Source organism: Somniosus microcephalus, chromosome 1 (genome assembly GCF_052327205.1).
Source record: "Somniosus microcephalus isolate GS21.2 chromosome 1, FLI_Smic_1.0, whole genome shotgun sequence".
Taxonomy (NCBI): Eukaryota; Metazoa; Chordata; class Chondrichthyes; order Squaliformes; family Somniosidae; genus Somniosus; species Somniosus microcephalus.
Window position 1 is genome coordinate 85,420,489 of NC_140987.1, and position 27,242 is coordinate 85,447,730.

The window sequence follows — 27,242 nt, forward strand, 5'->3', positions numbered from 1 at the left end:
TATTGAACGAGTTAACCAGAGGCCTGGACTAATGATCTGGAGACATGAGTTCAAAACCTGCCACTGCAGCTGGGGAATTTAAATTCAGTTAAAATTAATCTGGAATAAAAAGCTAGGGTCAAAAATTCGGTCGTGCTCCCTTTGGGGCGCTAACTTCGCCAGAGCGCTACTTTTAGCGCCCCAAAAAAGTTCGTGCCCCCACACCCGAAATTCACTGGTAGCACCCCAAGAGGGAGGCGAGGCGTTACTGGATGCGCTCCCCCCTCCCTCTTGGGGCACTACCAGGGAATATCGCGGCACTAGGTGCCGCGGTACTGCAGGCCATCCTCCCCTTATTAAAGGGGAGGGGCCTAGCACAGCGCGACCCGGGGCCCAGCTGGGCCACCAGGGATTGGGGTGCTGGCAAAAGAGCCCGGCACTCGAGGAGGGGGCTGAAGAGGAGGCTGGGGACGGCAGCGGGGGCAGGTGCTGGCAGGTGGCCAGCAACAAAAATGGTCGCCCGGCACCTCCCCTTTAATTATCGCAGCACGTATGCCCCCCCACCAACCCCGTCGGACATAGCATCCGGCGGTAAGTCAGGGGGTGCAATCGAAATTCGCGAGCGGGGCGCTGCACACGGCGATGACGTCATCGCCCAAGGCGCAGTGCCGCGGGGCGCTACCAGTTACCACCGCCACTAACCTCCCACTGAATTTCGCGGGAGGCGGCAACGATGCCACGCCCGGGCGCTTGTTGCTTTGCGCCCCATTAGCGCCAAGCAACTACATTTTTCCCTCCTAGTATTTTGTAAAAGTGACCATGAAACTACCGGATTGTCGCAAAATCCCATCTGGTTCACTAATGTCCTTTAGGGAAGGAAATCTGCTGTCCTTACCTGATCTGGCCTATATGTGACTCCAGACCCACAGCAATGTGGTTGACTCTTAACTCCGCTCTGCAAGTAGCCTAGCAAGCCATTCAGTTCTGCCAGCGGTTCAAGGAAGCGGCTCACCACCACTTTCTTGAGGGCAAGTAGGGATGGGCAATAAATGCTGGCCTAACCAGTGACGCCCACATCCCATGAATGAATTAAAAACATTTAAATTTTGATTTATCATCTTGATTTTAAATAGCTCGAGTAGTAGTTGTAATGATCAATAACATGTCATTCTATAGTGGACACTAGGCGGAGCCGTAGAGCTGTGTAGAGCTGTATATAGCTGTATGTATTAAGACTACACTACCCAGCTGTATGTATATTAAGACTACATTACCCATGAGGCACTAGGCTACCCACAAGGCAGCAGTCAAGATGGCAGCCTGCACACAGGAGCACACATGCTGAATCTCTACAGATACTGTACCTAGAGAACGTGTACTGAATAAATGACTAGCTGGAAGCTAGCTGTGTTCATAATAAGAATGTCTAGTTATTAATAAACATAAGATGGTACCAGGATGGTGAAGATCTGCTGAAAATTGTGAAAAGCGACATGGAGAATTTGAAGCCACCAGAGCGTTTGAAACTCACAGGAAATATCGACTACAATTGGCAGACTCTTAAACAACAATTCGAACTCTACATTGCAGCCATCGGATTCGGTACGAAGCCAGACGCAAGGAAGATAGCATTGCTGCTTACGGTTGCAGGCCCACAGGCGATAGAGGTATTTAATACATTTGTATTTAATCCAGAGGAGAACAGAGAAAAATTAGAAGATGTGCTAAAAAAATTTGATGCACATTGCTCTCCCAAAAAGAATGAGACCTATGAAAGATACATCTTCTGTTCTCGGACACAGCAGCAAAATGAGACTTTTGATCGCTTTATAACTGATCTGAAACTGAAAGCACAGACATGTAATTTCTCTGAGCTCAAAGCATCCATGATTCGTGACCAGATTGTGTTTGGTATTCATGATAAAAAAAGTCAGGGAACGTCTGTTGAGAGAAACCAAACTAAATTTGGAAAATGCGGTGAAAATATGCCAAGCCAGCGAGCTAGCTCGAAAGCACGCGAAGACTTTGTGAAATCAATAATGATGCGATTGTAATGAGTGATAATGCTGCTGTCGGTGCTGTGTCCTACAAGGGGAAGAAACGTGGGCAGAACAGAAATGAAAAGCAATCGGAGGATGAAATTTTTAATTGTAAACGCTGTGGTTACAAACACCAGTTAAGACAATGCCCAGCGTTTGGAAAAATGTGCACAAAGTGTAATGGAAAGAATCACTTTGCCAAACAATGCTTTTCAAAAGTAAAAACTAAGAAAGGGCAACGAGTTAATGTAATTGAGGACACTGATTTAAGTGAGACATTTTTTGTACGAATGGTGTCATGTGACAATATCAAAAAGGATACAGAAAATGTGCAGCCCTCAGAAATGGACAATGCTGAACATAAAGTTAATGCAGTAAAAGAGGACAAATGGATGATCCCACTGCAGGTAAATGGAGCATTAGTTACCTTGAAACTAGACACTGGGGCAAAAGCAAACTTAATCAGTATGAGTGACATTAACAATATGAAAGAAAAGCCCAAAATACAGAAAAAGTCAGTACTACTGAAGGACAGAAAATAGATAGCTTAGGTGTATGCAGACTTAAAGTGACAGTCAAAGACAAAGTGCATCATCTCATGTTTTCTGTTGTGGCTGAAAGACTTGATTTGATACTAGGTGACAAAGCTTGTGAAGACTTAGAACTGGTCAAGAGAGTCTACCGTATAAACTGTGCCATAAGCAGACCAGATGACTCAGGTAATGAAGCAGAGAGCCCATCAAGGATGAAAAGGCCAAAGGGTATCCATGTCTTCAAAAAGCCTAGTTTCTCCAAGAAGAAAGAAAAAGACTTTAAGGTCAAAGAGAAGCCAAAGGAAGAAAAGCACAAAGAGGAAAAAAACGAGAAAAAGTCCAAAGATATAACCGCAGCAGATGTTGTTAAGCAGTGGAAAGAGAAAAAGAAGAAGCCTGCACCAGAGCAGGAAGCAGTTCCGGTGGATACTCCTTCTTCCCTCAGGCCAATCTTTGGTGTTCCATTAGCCGAGGCTGCTGAGAGGACTATGCTGTATGATGGGATCCAGCTGCCAGCAGTTTTTCGAGAGTGCATTGACTACATTGAGAGTTATGGCATGAAGAGTGAAGGAAACACTGAAGCCCTCTCCAAGCAAAGATCGCAAGGAGACCTCGATCTATACAAGAGCAGATTGATGACAATGCCGCAACTGCATCTTGTCATTCACCACCAGAACAATCTCATGAAGACACATCAGACTTACCCGTGTTGAGAAGATCCACACGTGAAGTAAAAAAAGCCTGATAGACTTAATCTTTGAATACAATGTAAAGCTTTGAAAATGTGTTGACTGTTTTGAAAATGTTTATGTTTATAGAGCACTAACAAAAGTGTTACTGATATTATCTTTATTGTTTTCTTGAAAGTTGATTGATATTGATTTTGTTAAACCTCAAAGAAAGGGGGATGTAATGATCAATAACATGTCATTCTATAGTGGACACTAGGTGGAGCCGTAGAGCTGTGTAGAGCTGTATATAGCTGTATGTATTAAGACTACACTACCCAGCTGTATGTATATTAAGACTACATTACCCATGAGGCACTAGGCTACCCACAAGGCAGCAGTCAAGATGGCAGCCTGCACACAGGAGCACACATGCTGAATCTCTACAGATACTGTACCTAGAGAACGTGTACTGAATAAATGACTAGCTAGAAACTAGCTGTGTTCATAATAAGAATGTCTAGTTATTAATGAACATAAGAGTAGTTTTGATGGCACTGGACTTTATCAACCTAGGTTATCTAATCCCATATTGCACCAAATCTGCAACAGATATGTGATTCATTTTGTTTAGTGAAAATACAATGTGTATAGAAATCGTTTCTTTGCAGAATCCTGTTGCAAATATTGACACACTCCCAAAGAACATGTGGTGCAATGGGTCAGCAGATTGTCCTGTCACCTCTGGGATCTGGGTTTTAATCTAGCCCAGACTGATGGGATGAGAGTTTCTTCTTTGCTGCTGAATGGATCCAATGTGAAATTAATTTAGTTGGTCTCAACCCAGCTCATAGTGGGAATGAGGCCTGAACTTAAATCTCCCAACAGTTAGGCCCAAATTGGCAGCCTTACTCAGAAGCCATAAGGAAGACTGGTGTGAGAAATAAAGATGTCACATTGGCACAATAGGGGGTTTTGTTTTGGGATTAAAGCACGTTTTTGGCCAGAGCAAAGGGAGTTTTACTGTGTATCAGGCCCATGCTATTCCTGATGTGGAAGTACCTGATCTGCATACTGGCATTCCTCATCTTGATGAGAAAAAAATATTGTATGTGGTCTGAGTTTTGGGCTGGTGGTTTATACCAGCCTTATCTAAACTCTGTTAATGGTCCATTGGTTTATATTCTAGAGGAATGAAGTTAATTAGTTATAAATCACTCAGCCTTCAATCTTTTGGTGTGTGACATTATCTGAACCCTTGATGAAATTACTGCCTTGTAGCTGCACCCAAGTATTTGTTACTTGATCAAAATCAGATTAAAAGTAGAGGTTATTTATAATTACTACACAGTAGGACCGAAAGTAACTCCTTGACAGAATTGCAAGAAGTGAACTGTGCAACACTTTTGGGAACTTGCTTTACAAATGTTCCATTATTTCCAGAAGTGCATTCTCCATGCCAACAACATTTTACAAATGATTCACTGACCTAATCTCATTAAGCAGATGCAGTTCACCAATTCAAGGGAGTGTTTTTCACAAATGTCAAAGAGTTTCTCTCCCAAAGAAAAACCTACTTTACCTAACACCTCTCTACATTATTATTTGAGAGTCTGTCTATGCAAATACTTTACATTATAACTGCTATAATTTTCATAGATTAACAAAAAATGTACAATGTTCTTGAAGGACAATATTACAGGGTAATTTTAATAATGACTCGTTGCTATCCGAACAATTAGTTACAGACTTAAATTAAGAAAAAATGCTCATAAATGGGGCTTCAAGATTTGCTGCCAGTTTATCTATGAAAAATACTTATTTGGTATACTGTATGAGTCAGTATGCAAATTAGTTGTTTGCTTCCAGATAGGATTTCTGTGATGCTTAGCTTTCTGAAAAATAATTTTTTTCCCTCTAATTTAAGTATTTAAACTAATGAGTGAAGCAGGACTTAGTAAATCATTTGAATTACGATAGAGGATGATGAATTACGATATAGGATGATCTTTCAAAATTAAATAGAGGTAAATGAGAATTCGGATACAACTTCTCAATTGTGACTGAGCTGAACCATGAGCTGCCACCTATTGTGGTGCAGTCAATACTGGGCCTGTAGATGTCTCAGCTAGAGAAGAAGAACTTTATGTAAAACTAGCTGGGGGAGCCCGGCTTTGCCAGGGCTGTTTTGGGCCGGGCGGTTTAAATCGAGTCCCAGGCTTTGGGGCCTGTCTGTCTGTCCCTGTGTGAATCTGCTGCCGGGCAACATTGCTACCTTTTAATAGCTTCAAAGATGAAAGTGAAAGTACTTATAAAACGTTTTTGGTAAATGTTATGTTATTTTTAAAAGAGATACTAACTTTTTCGAAGCTGGATTAGCAGATTTTGAGCTGGAAGTGGTGAAGCAATGGCTGCCCGATGCCTGAGTTGAAAAGCATTAGTCCCGCCCACAGACGCAGCGATTGGCCAACCATCAGGCGACTGAACTGTAGGATTGGTCAATCGTGCCGGCACAGGATTGATCGACCTTGACGTCAGTCAATCAATGCTATTAGCAGATAATGAGTTTAATTTTGAAGGTTTTTTGCATAACGCGCGAACAATTTTTGTCCGACCGAAAAGTAAATACGCTTATGACGGTTCTGGAATCGTAAGCTTTCTTTCGACGTAACGCACGTGTAGGTACGCTCTATAACTTTCGAGTTTATTCAAGACAGACAGACAGACGGAATGACAGACAGAAGTATCCTTTTATATATATATATAGATGGTGAGTCGATTGGGCTGTGGTACTAGGAACAAGGGAGGTCAGAGGTCTCACGAGCTGACTGCAGCACCAATTCACTGGATGGAACAAAACTGGTTAGACCACGTTGCCTTTTCAATAGATTCTTCATTTTTTTTAATGTGTAAAAATCACTGTTGAAAATTTCTGTACACCTGAAATAGATCTTTGGAAATAAAGGTAAATGCTGTAAAGAAGTAGTATTTATATCCATTCTGCAAGTGATTCAGTTAGCTGCTTAAAGACATAAATTTCATGCAAATACGTAAGAAGGTAAAATAAAGCACCTTCAATGGCGCCTATTTGGAGAGTAATGAACCACATTTCCCCAGTAAGAAATATAATGGAATGCTGTGTGTGTAACTAGACTACAGGAAAGGTAATAATTGGTTTTCAATGACAGCTGACAGTTTAAAAAAAAAAAAAAAAAAAAATTGGATGTGTTGAACCTGCATATATTTTATTTCAAGTTTAAAGGAGAAGAAAAAAAACACCAAGGCAAGACTCTTTAAATTATCAGTATATTGGACATTTATTAGGACCTTGTCCAAGTGCATCTGTGCTCTTCAAACAAAATAGTGAAGCTTTATTGCAGATCTGGTGATGTGAGCATCATGACACTAATCAGATTTAATAGTCCATTACTGACATTTGTAAGCTCTGCTGTTGTGACATAACTCTTTTTTCAGCAGTGAAATAAGGCCACCTCGTGATAAAAGCTTATAGAGGCACAATATTTTTTCATGGAGTTGCATTTTATTTGTTTTCTGTTTGTGAGAGAGCCATAAATGATGCTTTCTTGAGTACACTAGAGACTAATAAGTCTAATGAGAGACTACTGCAAATTTTAGAAAATTTTCCATCTGGCGTGTTCTTCTTATAAGTGCCATTGTCCATGATGACTGTCTAGTAAAATTCATCCATGGGACATGCACTGTTACAAAGGTATGCATTTGCGTAGTGTTGTAAATGACCAGTGTTTTTCTGTCAATCCCCATTCAAGGAAAACCAATTATTACCTTTCCTATACAGGAATATAACACCTTATTACCTTAGTTACTGGATGTATTCACCAAGTTGAGGTCCAGTTACTCTTCAGCTTTGTGTCGGAAAAGATAACAAATGTAATCGTCACACGGGTATGTTTATCCATTGATTTCCAGACCTTCATTATTTCTTTTCCTGGTCATCTGATCCTTTGTGGTCTATTGGAACTATTCCCTACTCTACTCTCGCTCCCCTATCATAGTAATGGCATATTTTGTTATTTTCATTATTTGTTTCTTCTTTTTCAAATAAAAAGCTAATGTAGTCAAATTAGGAGCTGCTAAAGCTTCTAAAATTTTGATGTAGAGGAAGTCTTTGTCCTGAACTGAAAGAGAACTAGGTCTAAGTAGCTATGTAAAGTGCAAGTTATACAGAACTTAAGAAGTAGCTATTTTACATGTTCAGTGGCAATCTATTTTGTAAGTAGAAGCATTGAAGAAAAAAATGGACTCCTAATTAAAGGAACAGACCAGGTGCTGAACGTGGACCTAATTAAAATGGAGAGCTGGATGGACACAGTGGCTTTTGCTTTTTCCTATTAATTATGTTTCAAACTAAGTCCTTTCCAGGGTAATTGGGGCTTTCCTCCAACCGATGCAATTTAGAAGCTTCTACATTGAACTTTAGTTAAAGGTTAAATGCCTGTCACCAAATGCAATCCTACATTGATCTAACATTATAGGAGCCCCTCAGTAACTTTAAGGACTTTTTTTTTACAGAATTAATTGTATGCGGTTAGTTTCTGTTAGACCTGCTTTGCTGACATATTGTACATTCACACTGCGATATTGACAATTAATTTTTGCATCATGAAGGAAAATGTTGGTCGCACAAATTTCACAAAATCTTTGATCTTTCCGACAAAATGATATCCTTGATTTATTAAGGAGATTTTTTTTCAACTGTACACTGGTAACTGCAGTGCTATTTTGTTTCTGTTGTGACTCAAAAGATGTGGTCTTTATATTTGGCATTTTTGCATGAAACTGCTTCACAATTTCAGTAGCAACAAATAAAACGGAATCAAACTATCTTAATAAGAAAACAGTACTTACATATAGTGTTCGCTTTGGAAGTAAATTGCCTTGAATGTGTTCTTTATGGCTTAGACCTTTTCAGTTTGTGAGCTTGTGTGGACAACGGCAGTTAACTTCTATCAGAAGAAGGCGAGTGTTTCTTCCTCGTACAGCCCTTCTGGGTGTATGATTGGTCCTAGGTTCCTTTGGTCATGTGTAATTCACATCTGTGTACCCTGATAAGGGGCCAGTGTGACAATGATCACCCTTGAGCTAAAGAAAGGAAGGTTCCGCATTAAATATATTTATTAACCGTTTTAAAACCTCGTATCTCTCAATTTTTGTACATGGATCGGAAGATTGAAATTGAAAACTTGTGCTGGTATTGTCGGATGATGCCATTTGAGGTGAGCTGTAGGATTTCTGGCTGCCTCATTTGGACTCTTCCTTGTGTGTCCTGGAATTGTAAGTAGGCATAGAAGAGCATGATTTAAAAGGCCGAATATGATATAGTAAAAGGAATCTGTGTATTTTCAGTTATTTTAGCTGATTTCACTTAGGAAGGTCACAAACCAACCCACATGAAGTAACCAGTCAGTTATGGACCCACCACTTTGAAGGGTTCTGGGCATGATAAATACCCACTGATGAGCATAGAAGACTGTTGTGGGGGTTTGGAATGTCTCGACACTCTGAAAACCTACCGTCTCCCAACGTTTGGGACGGGTTCCATATGATTTATACAGGATCTCATTTGTCAGGACTCGGATCACTGTTTCATACAGCATATGAATCCTTCAAGGAATGAGGTATGTAAAATTAGCAGGCCTAAAGAGAATTTTGTACTTCTAATTTTTTTCAAATAAGTAAACAAACTGAACTAAAAGCAGAAAATGCTGGCAATACTCAGCAAGTCAGGCAGCATCTGTGGAGAGAGAAACAGAGTTAACATTTCAGGTTGATGACCTTTCATCAGAACTGGAAAACGTTAGAGATGCAACAGGTTTTAAACAAGTACAGAGACATGGAAAGAGGGAGGGGGAGGAAAGAACAAATGGGAAGGTCTGTGATAGGGTGGAAGCCAGGAGAGATTAAATGACAAAAGGGATGATGGTGCAAGGCAAAAGGGAATGGTAATGGGACAAGAAAAGAAACAAAAGATGGGGCATGAGGTGTAAATGGGAATAGCAAAATCAGTACCAACAGCTGCTGTCCGAAAAAATGGGGGCAGTGGTTATGATCCAAAATTGTTGAACTCAATCTTGAGTCCGGAACACTGCAATCATCAGCCCCACTTATGATGGAGGGAAGGTCATTGATGAAGCAGCTGAAGATAATTGAGCCTAGGATGCTGCCCTGAGGAACTCCTGCAGCGATGACTTGGGGCTGAGATTATTGGCCACAACCATCTTCCTTTGTGCCAGGTATGACTCCATTCACTGGAGGGTTTTTCCACATGATTCTCATTGACTTCAGTTTTACTAGTGATCCTTGGTGCCACACTCGATCGAAAGCTGCCTTGATGTCAAGGGCGGTCATTCTCGCCTCTCTGAAATTCAGCTCTTGTCCATGTTTCATAATCATCATCATAATCAACTTTATTGTCATTGTTAGTGCACAAGTGCAGTACAACGAAATGTAGGCTTGCGGCTCCCGAGAGTGTACATTTAGATTAAGACATTTAAACATTCAACATACATTTGGCTTGTGATACATTAACATAAACATAACCATAATAAAGTGCATTGGCAGATGTGCAGGCTTTAGAGTTTATTTGTGGAGTTCAGTAGGATGACAGCCCTGGGAAAGAAGCTGTTCCTAAATCTGGTCGTACGGGTGCGAATGCATCTATAGCGTCTCCCAGATGGCAGGAGGGCGAACAGACTGTGGCTGGGGTGGGTAGGGTCTTTGATGATGGACTGTGACCTCCGTAAACAGCGTTTCTGGTATATGGTATATGTGCTCTATGGTCGGTAGCCGGGTGCCGGTAATGCGTTGGGCAGTAATGAGGTCTAGAGCCAAGTGGTTGTGGCGGAGCCCAAACTGATCATGGGTGAGCAGGTTATTGGTGAGTAAGTGCTGCTTGATAGCACTGTTGACAACTGCTTCCATCACTTTACTGTGCATTAACATGCTGAACTCAAACTATTTGTAGCAGCAAAATGTATCAATTTGACATGTTCAAGCAAACAAGCCAGGGTATGCTTAAATCAGTTGCCCTATGCAACCTTAATTAACTCCCCAACCTGAAGCAATACTGCCTGCATTCGCCATGACTTAATGTTCTTCCAACAAAACAGTTCAGAAACTTGTTACAGCCATTTGTAACCTCAGCCAAAAATTCCACTTAAGATGGCTCGAAAATCCACGACAAGTAGTTACTTAAAGAACGTCACTCCACAGAAAATCAGCACTATTTCAATTGGACTGAAAGCTAACTATGTAACAAATCTTTGCACGAATCCTCCGCCACCTGGTAAATTAAGCCTTTTATTTTCCACATTTTTAGAAGTTGTTTGAAAATCAGATATGGCATAAATAAGATTGATAGTGATAATTCATAGTGGAAATAGATTGGTTTCAAGCAACTCTGGTTGTCTCTTGTCGATATATATCCAGGTATCTCTTTTGGTGGAAACAATAAACAGATAAATTGTAACTTAACAACTTAAGTTAAAATTTTGTTAATATATATCCGGGTATGGCCAGAAACACAACTCTTTCGATTATGCAATCCCCCTGCAAGTAGGTGTGTAATTAAGTAATTGTACCTGGATATGTTGCATGATATCGACGTTTAAATATCTGTGCAACAGCTGTTGTTGTGGCAACTCCCAGTTGCAATTTAGAGGAATATAAAGTCTGTAATTATTGCACCTGCGCATCGTTTGTGTTTGATACCCAATTTGCATTAGTTATAGTTTATTTTTCGGCAACATTTAATGTTATCTTTTGTTGGAGAAATCTGAATATGTAAAGTGTTTAGTTGCTGTTAATTGTGTGTGAAATAAAAATATTCAGAGACCAGAAAATGTACATTGGTAAGTGATTCCCAATTGTGCAGAACGTCACGGAAGTAATGAGATTAATGTTTCTGGGGATGGCAAAAAACATCTTTGGAAACTACTTTGGTCCAAGATTATTTACAGGGTGGATGATATTTATGGAACTGATGAATAAAGTTCCCTTTATGTAACTGCACAAGAATTGGTGCCATTTTAAAATTAACTAGGTTTTTCAGATCCAATTCCAATCTAAGTTTGGTTTGTTGCGTATTTTATCCAACACCATCTCATCCGCTCCAAGTTGTGAGAGAAATGACTGTCTTGATTTTATTTAGAATTTATAAGTAGGGGTGGCTCGAATTATTTGAATTGGTAAATCTGCAGCTGATCAGACTTTTGTTAATATTCTTTACACAGCAGCAGCGTCAGCTTGCATTTATATAGCGCCTTTAACATAGAAAAGTATCCCAAGGCATTTCGCAGAAGCAGAATGAGACAACTTTAGCTGTGCTGGCCAGAATTTAACAATTTTTGTTGAGGTTATTTGTGTATTTCTGATATAGCTTTGCCTTTTCAATAATGGTGTTTCAACCAAGAACTATCATCCTGGTATTGTAAGGGCTAATTTTATTTTTTGTGCTTTTGATGGTGAATGTTTCCCTTCTGAAGTATTTGTGTGTGGAATAGTCTGCCAATTAGTCATTCAAATGAAAAAAAATCCAAAGTTTGGAAATGCATATGCTGCTGGATTGTATTAATTTAACCACTCCCAAGAACATTGTTTATTTTTCTTCATAAATATATTTTTTATTTTATCCTGATGTGTAAAACAAACCAAGTGCAGAAAGCCTATGAAGGATAGCATGGTGACAGAAGGAAGATTGACAGATAGAGATTGTTGGAAACTGAGTGGAAGCTGGTCACTGTTGGAGTGAATATTGATCATCTGAAACATAGGGCAATTCGGGGAGCACAAAGAATAAATGGTAAAAGGTACTGGAGTGACTGAATGTGACATTGGAGATAATGGCCCAGAAATTGCTGGAAAAATAACAGCAAGTTCACGCCGCCTGCCATTATTAGTGCATAAAAACCCCCCAGCAATTTGTGGCGGAGAAGAGATACGCCATGAGTTCTGTTTCACCACAAAATACTGGGCGATTTGTCTCAACAAAACTGAAAAAATTACCATCTAACCATGAGCCTCTCCATTGTGTGTCATGAAATTGCTGGATTTGCGCGTTAATATGAATGAATCTCAACACAGCCATTTAGGGCTGGTAATTCATGTCGTAAGGACCCTGGTAATGACGTGATTTATGGGGCTGACATGAAACTCAACCTTGGAGGCTCAAGAAGGGAACAATTGAAACTGTGGAGTCTCACTCCTGCAGGTAGTAAATTGTTCTTAGTTTTTTAAATTTAAATTTTTTCTTACTTTTCCTGTCTGTCTCTTTTCTCTCTCTCTTAATTCACTCTTTCTTTCCACTCTCTTTATTTCCCTGTCTGTATCTAATTTGACTCTAATTCACCCTATTTCCTTCACTGTTGTTTGCCCTATTTCTTCCTCTATCCTTAAATTTCAAGGAGATGGACCATTGGGCCCCATCTTCGTGAGGTCCCATGTGCCCTGTTGAGCTCGCCGCTCCGTTCCCAATTCGCACTTCCAGCAATTTTTGCTGTAAAAGTAATACAGGAAACTTTGGTTTATCCGGAGGTTATATGTCCAGAATACTCGATCTAACGGCAAAAATCAGGAGCTGTTTTCTATAAGTTTTTTTAGTTCTTGTTGCTTTCTTTTCCCAGTCAGGCACTGCAAGGTCTGTAGCTATAGCAACAGCTTCAGCTAGAGACGCTTGCAGCTGTAGCCGACTGTTTAGAAGCTGTTGCTAAGCTGTTGTCAGATACGGGGATGAAAACCTCCGCATGCTTCAACATTAACTTTGTATGTCCGGCAGTTTTGCTAGATCGGCAACAGCTCGGTCCCGTCGGTGCTGGATATCACAAAGTTTCCAGTATTATCTGAAGGGTGAGGAAAAAATTCAGTTCATGCCGCTTGCTGTGAGATGTGCCACTCCAGCAATTTCTGGGCCAAGAAAGAAAGACCTTTGCATTTATTTGGCCCTTTCACAACCTCACGATGTCCCAAAGCACTTTACAGTCAATGAAGTACTTTTGAATTGTCGTCACTGTTGTAAGGTAGGAAAAAGAGGCAGCTATATTGCATAGCAAGATCCACAAACAGCAGTGCGATTAATGACCAGATAATCTGTTTTAATGATGTTGGTTGAGGGATAAACATTGGCCAGGAGACTGGGTGAAGTCCCCTACTCTTCTTCGAATCGTGCCATGGGACCTTTTACATCCACCTGAGAGCACAGACATCGCATCCAAAAAACAGCACCTTCAACAGTTCAGGACTGCCTCAGTACTGCACTGAAATGTCAGCCTAGATTACCTGCCCAGGTATCAGGAGAGGGGCTTGAACCGATGACCTTCTGACTCGGGGGTGAGAGTGCTACCAAAGCTGACACAAAGACAGGAAAGGCAAAGCATAGAGTACAGTTCCATCTGGACTGGACTACATCTATTAGTGCATACTTTATTGCGAGAGTCCAGAGTGGCTGATTTGCTGAGTAGAGACAAGTTGTACTGTGTCATGTTAGCAGTTAGGTTGATTTCCACCGGAGCCCATTTTTGGGTTGGGTCAAAAGCAAGCCACCTTGAGAACATAGGATTTTTGTAGTTTGGGTTTTGGCAGTACTTTATATATGTATAGAAGTATTGTCCATATATTTATCAGTTAACACTGTCTTGATCTTTGCCCATGTGTTTTTATTTAGGTCTAAATATTAGCAGAATAGTCTTCTCCTCAGTCAGTAATTTGACATGTGCTGTAGCCCATCCAGCTTGTACAGCCCTTTCATGTTTTCCCCTCACATTGCTTTGTATGCACCCTCTCAGGCTGAGGGGGAGGGGGAGCAGTTCGGTTCTTACAGCAAACACTGTGTGACCTGGGATGACTCTTCCCTTTATGACCTCTACTGAACACACCCCTCTAAATTGGCCAGAAAAAGCAGTAAACCTGAGGATTGGGAGCAGTTTAGGATTCAACAATATGAGAGTAAGCTTGCAGGGAGCATAAAAACTGACTCAAAGCTTTTATAGATATGTGAAGAGAAAAAGATTGGTGAAGTCAAGCGTAGGTCCCTCGCAGTCAGAATCAGGGGAATTTATAATGGGGAACAAAGAAATGGCAGACCTCAACACCTCCTCTCTGGTGAAGAAGGCCCAGCAGCGCCTATATTTCTTGAGGAGGCTGAAGGGATGTAATCTGTCACCCCCGATCCTCTCTAACTTCTACCGCTGCACTATAGAGAGCATCCTGACAAACTGTATCACGGTATGGTACGGCAGCTGTAGCTCCCACGACCGGAAAGCCCTGCAGCGGGTAGTCAAAACTGCCCAACGCATTACCGGCACCCGGCTACCGACCATAGAACATATATATCAGAAACGCTGCCTACGGAGGGCACGGTCCATCATCAAAGACCCTACCCACCCCAGCCACAGTCTGTTCGCCCTCCTACCATCTGGAAGACGCTACAGAGGCATTCGCACCCATACGACCAGATTTCGGAACAGCTTCTTTCCCAGGGCTATCATCCTACTGAACTCCACAAATAAACACTAAAGCCTGCACATCTGCCGATGCACTTTATTATGGTCATATTTATGCTAATATATATGTACAAATGTATGTTGAAATGTTTAAGTGTCCTAATCCAAATTGTACACTCTCGGGAGCCGCAAGCCTACATTTCGTTGTACTGCACTTGTGCACTAACAATGACAATAAAAGTTGATTTGATTAAATACATATTTTGGTTCTGTCTTCACAAAGGAGGACACAAATAGCCTCCCAGAGATGTCGGGGAACATAGGGTCTGATGAAAGGGTGGAACTGAAAGAAATCAGTATTTGTAGGGAAATTGATGGGATTGAAGGCCGATAAATCCCCAGGGCCTGATAATCTACATCCTAGGGTACTTAAGGAAGCGGCCCTAGAAATTGTAGATGCATTGCTGATCATCTTCCAACATTCGATGGAATCTGGAACAGTACCCATGGATTGGAGGGTAGCTAATGTTACCCCACTATTCAAAAAAGGTGGTAGAGAGAAAACGGGGAATTACAGACCGGTAAGCCTGACATCGGTAGTGGAGAAAATGCCAGAGTCCATTATAAAAGTTGTAATAGCAGAGCACTTGGAAAACAGTGACAGGATCGGACAAAGTCAGCATGGATTTAGAAAAGGTAAATCATGCTTGACTAATCTACTGGAATTTTTTGAGGATGTAACTAGTAAAATAGATAAGGGAGAACCAGTGGATGTGGTGTATTTGGACTTTCAGAAGGCTTTCGATAAGGTCCCGCATAAGAGATTAGCGTGTAAAGTTAAGGCACATGGGATTGGGGGCAAGGTATTGACTTGGATAGAGAACTGGTTGGCAGACAGAAAGCAAAGAGTTGGAATAAACGGGTCTTTTTCCGAGTGGCAGGCAGTGACTAGTGGGGTACCGCAGGGATCGGTCCTTGGACCCCAGCTATTCACAATATATATTAATGATCTAGACAAGGGAACTAGATGTAATATCTCCAAATTTGCAGACGATACAAAGCTGGGTGGGCGTGTGTGCTGTGAGGAGGATGCCGAGAAACTACAGGATGATTTGGACAGGTTGGGTGATTGGGCAGAAGCATGGCAGATGCAATATAACGTGGATAAATGTGAGGTTATCCACATTGGTGGCAAAAACAGGAAGGCAGATTATTATCTGAATGGCAATAGATTGGGAGAAGGGGAAGTGCAACGAGACCTGGGTGTCCTTGTGCACCAGTCGCTGAAGGTAAGCATGCAGGTGCAGCAGGCGGTTAAGAAGGCAAATGGTATGTTGGCCTTCATAGCAAGAGGGTTCGAGTACAGGAACAAGGATGTCTTGCTGCAGTTGTACAGGGCCTTGGTGAGACCACACCTTTGAGTATTGTGTGCAGTTTTGGTCACCTTACCTGAGGAAGGACGTTCTTGCCATGGAAGGAGTGCAGCGAAGATTCACCAGGCTGATACCTGGGATGGCAGGAATGACGTATGAGGAGAGATTGGGTCGATTGGGCTTGTACTCGCTGGAGTTTAGAAGAATGAGAGGAGATCTCATTGAAACTTATAAAATTCTAACAGGACTAGACAGACTAGATGCAGGAAGGATGTTCCCGATGGTCGGGGAGTCCAGAACCAGGGGTCACAGTCTAAGGATAAGGGGTAAGCCATTTAGGACTGAGATGAGGAGGAATTTCTTCACCCAGAGAGTGGTGAACCTGTGGAATTCTCTACCACAGAAGGCAGTGGAGGCCAATTCATTAAATATATTCAAGAAGGAGTTGGATATATTTCTTAAGGCTAAAGGGATCGAGGGATATGGGGAGAAAGCAGGGACAGGGTACTGAATTTGGATGATCAGCCATGATCTCGTTGAATGGCGGAGCAGGCTCGAGGGGCCGAATGGCCTACTCCTGCTCCTATCTTCTATGTATCTAAGTTGGGGTGTTTCTATTTCCTCTCTGCTTTAATATACAGTACTTTGTTGTAACCACCAAGTGCATGTATAATAGTATTTTATTATTTGTACATTGAGTATAGTAAATGCTGGCAACAATAACAACTTGCATTTATATAGCGCCTTTAACGTAGTAAAACGTCCCAAGGCACTTCACAGAAGCGTTATCAAACAAAAGTTGATGCCAAGCCACTTAAGAGGATATTGGGGCAGATAACCAGAAGCTTGGTCAAAGAGGTAGGTTTTATGGAACGTCTTAAAGGAGGAAAGAGAGGAAGCAAGGCGGAGAGGTTTAGGGAGGGAGTTCCAGAGCTTCGGGCCCAGGCAGGTGAAAGCACGGCCGCCAATGGTGGAACGATTAAGAAGCGCAAGTGGCCAGAATTGGAGGAGCGCAGATATCTCGGAGGGTTTTAGGGCTAGAGGATCTTGCAGAGATAGGGAGGGGCGAGGCCTTGGAGGGATTTGATAACAAGGATGAGAATTTTAAAATCGAGGCATTCCTTAAACGGGAGCCAATGTAGGTCAGCGAGCACAGGGATGATCGGTGAATGGGACTTGGTGCGTGTTAGGATACGGGCAGCAGAGTTTTGGTTGTGGAGGGTGGAAGATGGGAGGTCTGGCCAGGAGAGCATTGGAATAGTCAAGTCTGGAAGTAACAAAGACATGGATGAGGGTTTCAGCAGCAGATAAGCTGAGGCTGGGGTGGAGTCGGACGACGTTAGAGGTGGCAATAGGTGGTCTTAGTGATGGCGCGGATGTGTGGTCTGAAGCTCACCTCGGGATCAAATACAACAGCAAGGTTGCGAACAATCTGGTTCAAACAGTTGCCAGGAAGAGGGATGGAGCCGGTGGCTAGGGAATGAAGTTCGTGGCGGTGCCCGAAGACAATGGCTTCGGTCTTCCCAATATTTTGTTGGAGCAAATTTCTGTTCATCCAATACTGGATGTCGGACAAGCAGCCTGACAATTTAGAGACAGTGGAGGGGTCGAGAGAAGTGGTGAGGTAGAGCTGGGTGTTGTCAGCGTACGTGTGGAACCTGACGTGTTTTCGGATGATGTCGTCGAGGGGCAGTATGTAGATAAGAAATAGGAGGGGACCAAGGATAGATCCGTGGGGGACACCAGAGGTAATGGTGCGGGAGGAGAAGCCATTGCAGCTGATTCTCTACATACAATTGGATAGATAAGAATAGAACCAGGCGAGTGCAGTCCCACTCAGCTGGGCGATGGAGGAGAGGCGTTGGAGGAGGATGGTGTGGTCAACTGTGCCCAAGGCTGCAGACAGGATGAGGAGGGATTGCTTACCACGGGCACTGTCACATAGGATGTCATTTGTGACTTTGATGAGAGCCATTTCGGTACTGTGGCAGGGGCAAAAGCTTGATTGGAGGTATTTGAACATGGAGTTCTGGGAAAGATAAGCATAGATTTGGGAGGTGACAACACGTTCAAGGACTTTAGAGAAGAAAGCGATATTGGAGATGGGCGGTAGTTTGCAAGGACAAAGGGTTTTTTCCAGGGGCGGATACAGAAGGAAGTATGGTTGGGAGGGGGAAGGGGGAATGTGGGTGGAGAACAATACTAGGAAGTGACCAGAGATGACACGATGGGAGTAGTGAAATCACGTGAGATGGCAAGTTCAAGGGGGTGGCTGTAAATATGGGTAGGGGAATTTACATGGAGAGAGAGATTAAGATAGGATAGGAGGGCAGTGAACTCAGAGGAGAGAGAGCATGATGAGTTGAGATGGAGGTTGAAATCACTGAGGATGAGAAGTCACTTGGTGCTGAGGGAGGAAAGCAGTGAAGATACCTTGGAGAGAAAAATTGGTGTGGTATTTGGGTGAGTGGTAGAGAACAATGATTTTAAATGAGAGGCGAGAGGAGTGGACTAAGATGAGATGCTCAAAGGTGGAGAAGGTGCTAGAGGAGTAAGGGAACAGGCCAAGGTGTGATTTGGTGATAAGAGTCACACCGCCACCCTGGCGATTTGGGCGGGGAAAGTGGTGGAAGGTATAGCCAGTCGGGGAGGCTTCATTTAAGGGTAAGGTGTCATCACCCCTCAGCTAGGTTTCCGTCAAGGCCATGATGTCGATGCAATCATCCACAATAAGTTCCTGGATGGCAAGGGCCTTGTTCACAAGTGAACGGACATTCTGGAGGGAGGTGCGGACAGGGGCGGTGATGGCTGATCCGCTGGCCGAGTCCACAGTGTCAGCGCTGGGAGGGGTGAGTTGGATGGGGAGGATGTAGGAAAGATTAGCTCCCAGTGGGCGCTGGGCGGGAAGGTCGGCGAGAGAGTAGAATGGGGCAGTTGGGGTTGCTGCTCGTAGTGTTAGAGAAATTGAGAACAATAGATGATAAAAAGGATGAGTTGAGAAAGGGAATAAAAGTTATCAAGAGGAATATCACTTGAACAAAGGGCAGAGAAATATAGAGAAGTTTTTTTTAAAAACGAGACCTGGCGAGGCGGCTGTCACCGTGGCCACGTGCTAGTCCAGATTGATTGCTTTGATTGTTAATTGTAGTAACTAGTAATCTGCAAGGTCTTACAACAACATTCTCTTTGAAATGCAATATTAACCGTTTGTCATGTTATTTTATAGGCCTCACTTGAAAAATGCACCACTAACTTTCAGCAACAATGTCGGAGGATTTGAAGAGGAGATTTGAATTCCAAAATTCAGTAATCCAGTCACAGGCATGATACTTCACAATTTTTGAAAATTATACATTTAAAATAAATTTAGACTCGTACGTGATCACTGTAGGTTTAATATGTGTATTTTTATACAGGCTGTGGGACATCTGGTTGCTGCTGTGTTAAAAGAAAAGGGGCCGTCATCTCCGATAAACTATTCTTCAGATCAGGTTTGTGTTCAATACCATGGTTAAGGTGGCTCAAGGCAATTTTAAACAATCACAGTAACATTAAATATATTTACAAAACTCTTATTTCTTTCAATTATTAAGTACAAATATGAAGAACCTCTCACTGAATCCTAGGTATTATTTTAATTGTCTTTGGATGTTTTTATGTCTGGTAATCCTTCTGTGGATTTAGAAAGATTCCTTTTGACCGTAAGTATTTGTTAGCCTGTGTAATAGTAACCTCTCTTTGATAATCTCTAAATATGACCCCAAATCTACTGAGGGCAAAATGTGGAAAACCATGCAAGTTTTGTTCTGAAATGTATGTGTTTTGTTCACGTTGACAGATCTTAATGACATTTTAGTGATTGAGGAGTTACAAAAGTGAATGTGATGCCCACAGAAATTGAAGTTAATGCTGTGCAGCAGGAATTTTGTTTGAAGCTAAATACAGTAGAATCTTCATGGGAGCACTCTTCATTGCATCGTTCCTATTATGCTGCTGGGCTGAGAGACTATGCTGTGCTTTGCACCTTAAATTCTGACCTCTCAACTGCCTCTCTGTTGGCAGACAGCTTGTTTGACGTTCAGTCTTAGATGAGCTGCAGTTTCCTTCTGTTAAGTTTTGGGAAAACCAGAGCCCATCATCTTTGATCCCTGCCACAAGCTGAATACCCTGGCAACATAATTTCATTCCCATCCCTGGCCACTGTTTTGAGTTGAACCAAACTGTTTGCAAGCTCAGCATAATTTTGAGCCCTGAGCTGAGCTTCCGACCCCGTATTCTCTCCATCACAAAGACTGTCTACTTCCACCTCCATAACATCGCTGCTTCAGCCTGCCTGATGCCAGGACTCTCATCCATGCTTTTGTCACTTACAGACTTGACTATTCTAATGTTCTCCCAGACACCTTCCCATCCTGCACCCGCTGGAAATTTCAGCTCATCCAAAAATCTACTGCCCTTATCCTATCACGCACCAAGTCGTGCTGATCCATCATCCCTGTCTTTGTTGACCGACATTGGCTCCCGATCCGCAATACTTCCAATTTAAAACTCTCTTCCTCATGTTTAAGTCCCTTCATCGCCTTGCCCCTTCCTATCTCTGTAACCTTCTCCAGCCCTACAATCCCTCTCATAATTCTAAATTTCTCCTAATTTGGCTTTTTGCATCTCTTTCCCCCCCCCATCCCCCCACCACCCCAGACTTTATCTCACCGTTAATGGCAACGTCTTCCGTTGTCTAGGCCCCATACTCGGGAATTCCCTCCCTAACTCCCTCCACCACCCTCTGTTCCTTAAAACCCATCTCTTTTTCTAAGCTTTTAGTCATCCTTCCTAACTTTGGTTCGATGTTCATTTATTTCTGATTACGCTTCTGTGAAGCATCTTTAAACGTCTTTCTACATTAAAGGCACCTATATAAATGCAAGTTGTTGGAATATATGTTACCTTGTGTAATGCTAATTTCTCTGATTATCCGTAAGTATGAAGTTGTTCTATACTGAGTTGAACTGGCTACCCAAGCATGGAAGAAAGAAAATGCACATTAAAAACAAAACTGAAAATTCTGGAAATAATCTGATAATATCTGATATGAGAAAGGACATGTTCACTTGCTGTCTTTCAGCAGCTGTAGGGCCCTCATCAAAACTGAAAACTGAAGAATAAGCAAGTCCTTTTATAGGACTGAATAAAAAAGAGATGAAGAGAACAACGAGAAGGTGTGAGTCAGGAATGCTGACTTCTGTCACCAGAGGTAGTTGATGGAATAAATGGCCAGCAAAAGTAAAGGCTGGAAATGGTGAAAACTGGTAGATGATAGACAATGATCAATTCAGTGAGGAGATGAAAAAGCATGAAAAGAACATAAGGGCTTGAAAATAGCTAAGCAACATAAAGGCATTAGAAAGATGCACACAGAAAAAGCTATAACTCCAAAATGGAAGTGAACAAACTGGAAGGTGGATATGAAACATGGGCAATAAAATAGGGGTAACACCTAAGGTCTGAAATGACTAAAGTTCATGTTCAGACCAGATGGTGCAGAGTGCAAGAGAAAGATGAATACCATTCCTGAGGCTTGCATTGAGCTTGGCTGTAACAGGGTAGGAGGCCAAAGATGGAAAGACTGGAGTGGGAATGGGAAGGGAGTGGAAGTGACAATAGGATGGAGATGTTTGGCAAAACAGTCATGGCATGCCCAATAACAACTTGTTAGTCTTCCTTTTAAGCAGTGAAGCAAATACATTGTAGTGCAGTCAACTTAGAGATCTGTCTTTGGCAAGTGTCCACTTCCTGCCATCAGTGCCAGTGTGTGTATGTTTTGTTTGTGTTTAGGCTGGTTGTGAATTTTTTCATTTATGCTTCTAAGCTGCTGCACAAAAACTCAGAGTGGGGGAAAAAACCCAGCTGCTGATCGTTTTAAATCAAGTTAAATGAATGGAAAGCAGTGGAACTGGTTTTACCCAATCAAGCGTCAGCCTTGGCTCAGTGGTAGCACTCTCACCTGTGAGTCAGAAGGCTGTGGGGTCAAGCTCCACTCCAGAGATTTGAGCAAATAATCTAGACTGGCACTTCAGTGCAGTACTGAAAGAGTGCTGCTCTGTTGAACATGCCCTATTTCTTTCAGATGAGACATTAAACCAAGAACTTGTCTGCCTGTTCAGGTGTGTGTAAAACATCACATGGGACTATTTGAGAGTTCTCCTGGTGTCCTGGTCCATACTTATCCCTCAACCAACATAGCTAAAACATATTATCTTGCCATTATTTAATTTCTGTCTGTGGAATCGTGCTGTGTGCAAATTGGCCGCCGTGTTTCACTATGACAACAGTGACTGCATGACAAATGTACTTCATTGGCTGTGAAGTGCATTGGGATGTCCTGAGGTTGAGAATTTTTTTTTACCCACAATCACCCCTCCCCATCTTCCCTATTCTGTTAATTGTGCCCTTTTTTTTTTTAAAGTAATTTTTGGCAACAAGAATAAAAGTGCTTAAGTTACACTGTCGGGATACAAGAAAGCTGAAGAAACTCTGCTTGACATTAAGCTGGAAACGTGTGGAGCACGATGCTCTTCCCATTGTCATGCGCTTTGACTCTCTATTTTTCTTCCTTGTTGGTTTGAGTGCAGTTTGCTCTTCATTGCCTCCTTCGCAAATATTTGTGAAACTTTTATTTAAATAAAATGTAAAAACTGGAGCATTGTGCTCTGCAAAAGATGATATAGAAGCATGATTCCAGTGGGTGAGAGTTATTTTTATTTATTTATGGTTTAATAATTTATGACTTGATAGTAAACTGCATATTCTGATGCAGCTCACAAATATATTGGGGCCAATTTGTCCTGGGGTGGGTGGGGTTGGTGGGCCTGTGTCTGGGCAGTGTACAGGGACTGGTAAATCATTATCATGGCCCAGTCACATCCCCAGCACAGGTAGGGTAATGACCCTAGCAGTGCCTTGCACTCGGATATGCGGGAGAAATGTTGGCCACTGCTGCAGCCTTGAAGACCTACAACAGCAGCAATGGCTGCCGTGGTTGGGGCCTTCTAGTTGCTGCTGGAGAACAGCAGTCAAAAGGCCTCCATACCTGGATTCAATGGATTCCAGCAAAGAAAAAGGGCCACTTACTATTTTGGGCTGCCTGGCCCCTCAAACCCTCTGATCTGAGATGGTCTCGGGCGCAAGGCCCAATGCCATCTTTCTTTAGTATCCCAACCGGCCAGGAAGCTGAAGCAGGAGGTCTGGGAATTCCTGTACAGCCTGATTTAAATAGAAATGTTGGGCTTGCGCATATTGCAAGTACAAGGCCCAGGCACGCCCCTCAGAAATCCTAGAAATCCTACGGCTATTTAAAGGGAGTGAGAGACTGCATATCACAGGTCTCTAACCCCCCCCCCACTCCCTTTCCTGACTTTTTGCACCTGGGAAATGGGTGTTTGTGGAAACAAAGGCCAGAATAATCAGCCCCGCAAACATTATATGAATTTATTCAGTTTTATAAAATAGTGAAACAATGTTGAAGTTTTTGAAAACCATCTGAACACACTAACCGGGTTTCTGAACGTTCTCTGAAAATCTGAACGAGTTTATATTTCTGATTTTTACTTTTCAGAAAGTTGTAAATTCATAATGATTCTAACTAGCAAGATTAATTAAACATTGAGGGCATTCTCAATTTCCTTGCTTGCTTATCTGATGAAAATGTTTAGCTAGAATGCTGGAGTGATAAGCCAGGCATTTTAATTGACCATTGTGATACAGTTCTTATCATCATTATTTTTTTTTCCAGAGTCCTGCGCTGAACTTGTTGTGGGAGAAGTGCTGCAGTGACAATGTGGTGGTTCGGACAGCCTGCTGTGAGGCATTGGTTGCTCTTGTTGCACAGAACCATGCTGATTTTAATTATGTGCTCAATGGAATTTTGAATCTAATTCCCTCTGCCAGGTACCAGAAATCATTAAGTGAGCTTTGGGTAACTTTTTTGTTGGGACGAGACATTTCAATTGCTTTCAGGGATAATATCCTTTGACATAGCATTACATTTGACTGTAAAAGCTTATAATCCACGTAAATCCACATTCTCGACTGATGTGAGTTTGGAAAGGCGCTTAGCCTATTGTGTGCAAAAAAAAAAAAGCTGTGGGTGAGGATAATGTTTGGAAGAGCATAAGGTTCTTGTAGTTCACCCAACCTCTTATCAGTTTTAAGCAGATTTAGGGAGAGATTGGCCTCTCTACCTTGGAGAACTGACACTTTGTCATCTTGTCTTGAAGTAATTTGTCTTGAAGTAATTTGTCTTATGTAGGCTATTTTACACCATGTTGGTAGATTGGGAGTTACTGAGATATGTACACCCTGATTGACTTTGCAGTTGGAGGAAGAACCTTTAAGGGGTGAACATGACCCAGAGACTGGTTGGATGCTCTGGGTTTTGAAGCCATGACAATGGCAACATGATATGGGGGAGCTCTGGGTGCTCTTCTGTATCTGGGCAAGTGGATACCAATGATGAAGCCTCTTGTTTTCTTTTTGAGAAGGGAATGAAAACGTTTGTGGGGTGAAACTTAAAAACAGTTTGTCGAAAATACAGAACTGCTGACCCGTGAACTAGCCAGTGTAAAGGATGTTATGGCCAAACTGCCAAATTCAAGTCTACCAGTCACATGTCCAAAGCTATTACTGTACCTACTAACTAAAGTTTATTTCCGAATCAGCTGTCGATTTATTTTATTTGCAGTATTGTTACTGCAAGATTAAGAACACAAAAAATGTTAAAGAATGCGAAAAGGCTTATCCCGCCAGTACTTGAGAACTCACCCAATGTAGCATCCAGCAATATCTTGCATTGCCCTAAAGTCTTTATTTCCATTACCTTATCTGGCACAAAAGCAAAATACTGCTGGAAATCTGAAATAAAAACACAAAATGCTGGAAATACTCAGCCGGTCAGGCAGCATCTGTGGAGAGAGAAACAGAATTAAAGTTTCAGGGCGATGACCTTACCTTACTTGATCATTCCAAGTGTTTATTACTTTTTCAAATTAAAAAGAAATACTCTTCACTGATTCACATGTCCTCCTCTTCTACTGACCTGACTTTCAAAGTAATATCTGGGTTTGCCATTTAATACTTTATATACATTACTAGCTGGGGAGCCCCGCGTTGCGAGGGCAATTTTGGGGCGCTTGGTCTCCCTGCCCCTGTGTGTCCCCCCTCTCCCTGTCATGTCCTCTCCCTGTCCTATCCCTCCCTCCCCTCCTCTCCCTCCCCTCCTCTCCCTCCCCTCCTCTCCCTCCCCTCCTCTCCCTCCCCTCCCCTCCCCTCCTCTCCCTCCCCTCCCCTCCTCTCCCTCCCCTCCCCTCCTCTCCCCCCTCCCCTCCTCTCCCTCCCTCCCCTCCCCTGTCTCCCTCCCTCCCTCCCCTCCCCTGTCTCCCTCCCTCCCTTCCCCTGTCTCCCTCCCTCCCTTCCCCTGTCTCCCTCCCTCCCTCCCCCTGTCTCCCTCCCTCCCTCCCCCTGTCTCCCTCCCTCCCTCCCCCTGTCTCCCTCCCTCTCTCCCCCTGTCTCCCTCCCTCCCTCCCCCTGTCTCCCTCCCTCCCTCCCTCCCCTGTCTCCCTCCCTCCCCGTCTCCCTCCCCTCGCCCACCCCCACCCCTCCCCTCCCCCACTCCCCTCTGTCCCTCTCTCCGGCCCCTCCCCTTGCCTAGCGCCTGAGGTCCGGAGCTAAGGTCCCCCGCGTATCGCGCGGCTGATGGACGGCCGCTGTGGGCGGGCGGGCGGCGCATGTGCAGGCGGCGCATGCACGGTCAGCGCGAGCCCCCCGCGATTTCCTGAGGCTCGCCCCCCCCCCCCGCGATTTCCCGAGGCTCTCTCCCCCCCCCCCCCCCCCCCCCGCGATTTCCCGAGGCTCTCTCCCCCCCCCAACCCCCCGGCGATTTCCCGAGGCTCCCCCCCACCCCCCCGCGATTTCCCGAGGCTCTCTTTCCCCCCCCCCCCCCCTATTAAATTGTTATTTAATTCCCTAACACATCATTAAAATATTTACCTTAGTTCCCTAACACACAGAAAGTGTGGGGGAAAAAATTGTGAAAAATCAGGATGGCGGCCACTCACCTCGGTTCAGAAGGAGAAGGCCCGCCCACACACGCACCGATTGGTCGACCGGTCAGGTCACCGAAGCGTCGGATTGGTCAATCGTCGAGTCACTCGACACTCAACTGTAGGAAGGAACCCGCCGTCCGATTGGTGGACCTCGACGTCACACGGTCGCTAATGAGATGCTAATGAGCGGAACGCTGAACGTTTTTGGGATACCGCGGGTGGGATTTTTGTCCGGCCGAAACGTAAATACGCCTATGACCGGTCCGGAATCGCAAGCTTTCTTTTGAGGCGACGCGCGCGTCGGTACACTCTGTAACTTTCAAACGTATAGAGAACGGACAGACAGACATCGGGACAGACAGAAGAGCCGCTTTATATATATAGATTATTGAAGTCAGCTATTAACTCCTTCTCTAGACTTTAAGCTTTGCTAATATTTCCTCATAGGCTCATCTAGTTCAGTAGTTCTCAAACTGGGGTCTGGAGAGACTTTCCAGTGGGTCCACGAAATAAGGTGAAAGTGATTACCGAGCAGGGCTGACCTTCCACCCAACATCTAAAGTTTGTCATAGTCATAGAGTTTTACAGCACAGAAAGAGGCCCTTCGGCCCATCGTGTCCGCGCCGCCCATCCATCCCTGTCCAGTCTAATCCCATTTTCCAGCATTTGGTCCATAGCCTTGTATGCAATGGCATTTCAAGTGCTCATCCAAATGCTTCTTGAATGTTGTGAGGGTTCCTGCCTCTACCACCCTTTTAGGCATTGAGTTCCACATTCCAACCACCCTCTGGGTGAAAAAGTTCCTCCTCAAATCCCCTCTAAATCTCCTGCCCCTTACCCCGAATCTATGCCCCCTTGTTATTGACCCCCCTACTAAGGGGAAAAGTTCCTCTTTATCTACCCTATCTATGCCCCTCATCATTTTGTACACCTCAATCAGGTCCCCCCTCAGCCTTCTTTGCTCCAAGGAAAACAACCCCAGCCTGTCCAGCCTCTCTTCATAGCTGAGGCGCTCCATCCCAGGTAACATCCTGGTGAATCTTCTCTGCACCCTCTCCAAAACAATCACATCCTTCCTA

General features: G+C 43.3%; 1 protein-coding gene across 2 annotated transcripts in view; it reads left to right on the top strand.

Annotated features, from left to right (window-relative positions):
* focad (focadhesin) overlaps positions 1-27,242 on the top strand; it is a 308,585-nt gene that overhangs the window by 14,930 nt on the left and 266,413 nt on the right. For both annotated transcript variants that reach the window (XM_085984003.1, XM_085984000.1), the window contains exons 2-4: positions 19,293-19,387; positions 19,483-19,557; positions 23,856-24,010. In XM_085984003.1, coding sequence (XP_085840129.1) covers positions 19,331-19,387; positions 19,483-19,557; positions 23,856-24,010 — 287 coding nt within the window. In that variant the 5' untranslated portion in view covers positions 19,293-19,330. The remainder of the gene's footprint in view (positions 1-19,292; positions 19,388-19,482; positions 19,558-23,855; positions 24,011-27,242) is intronic.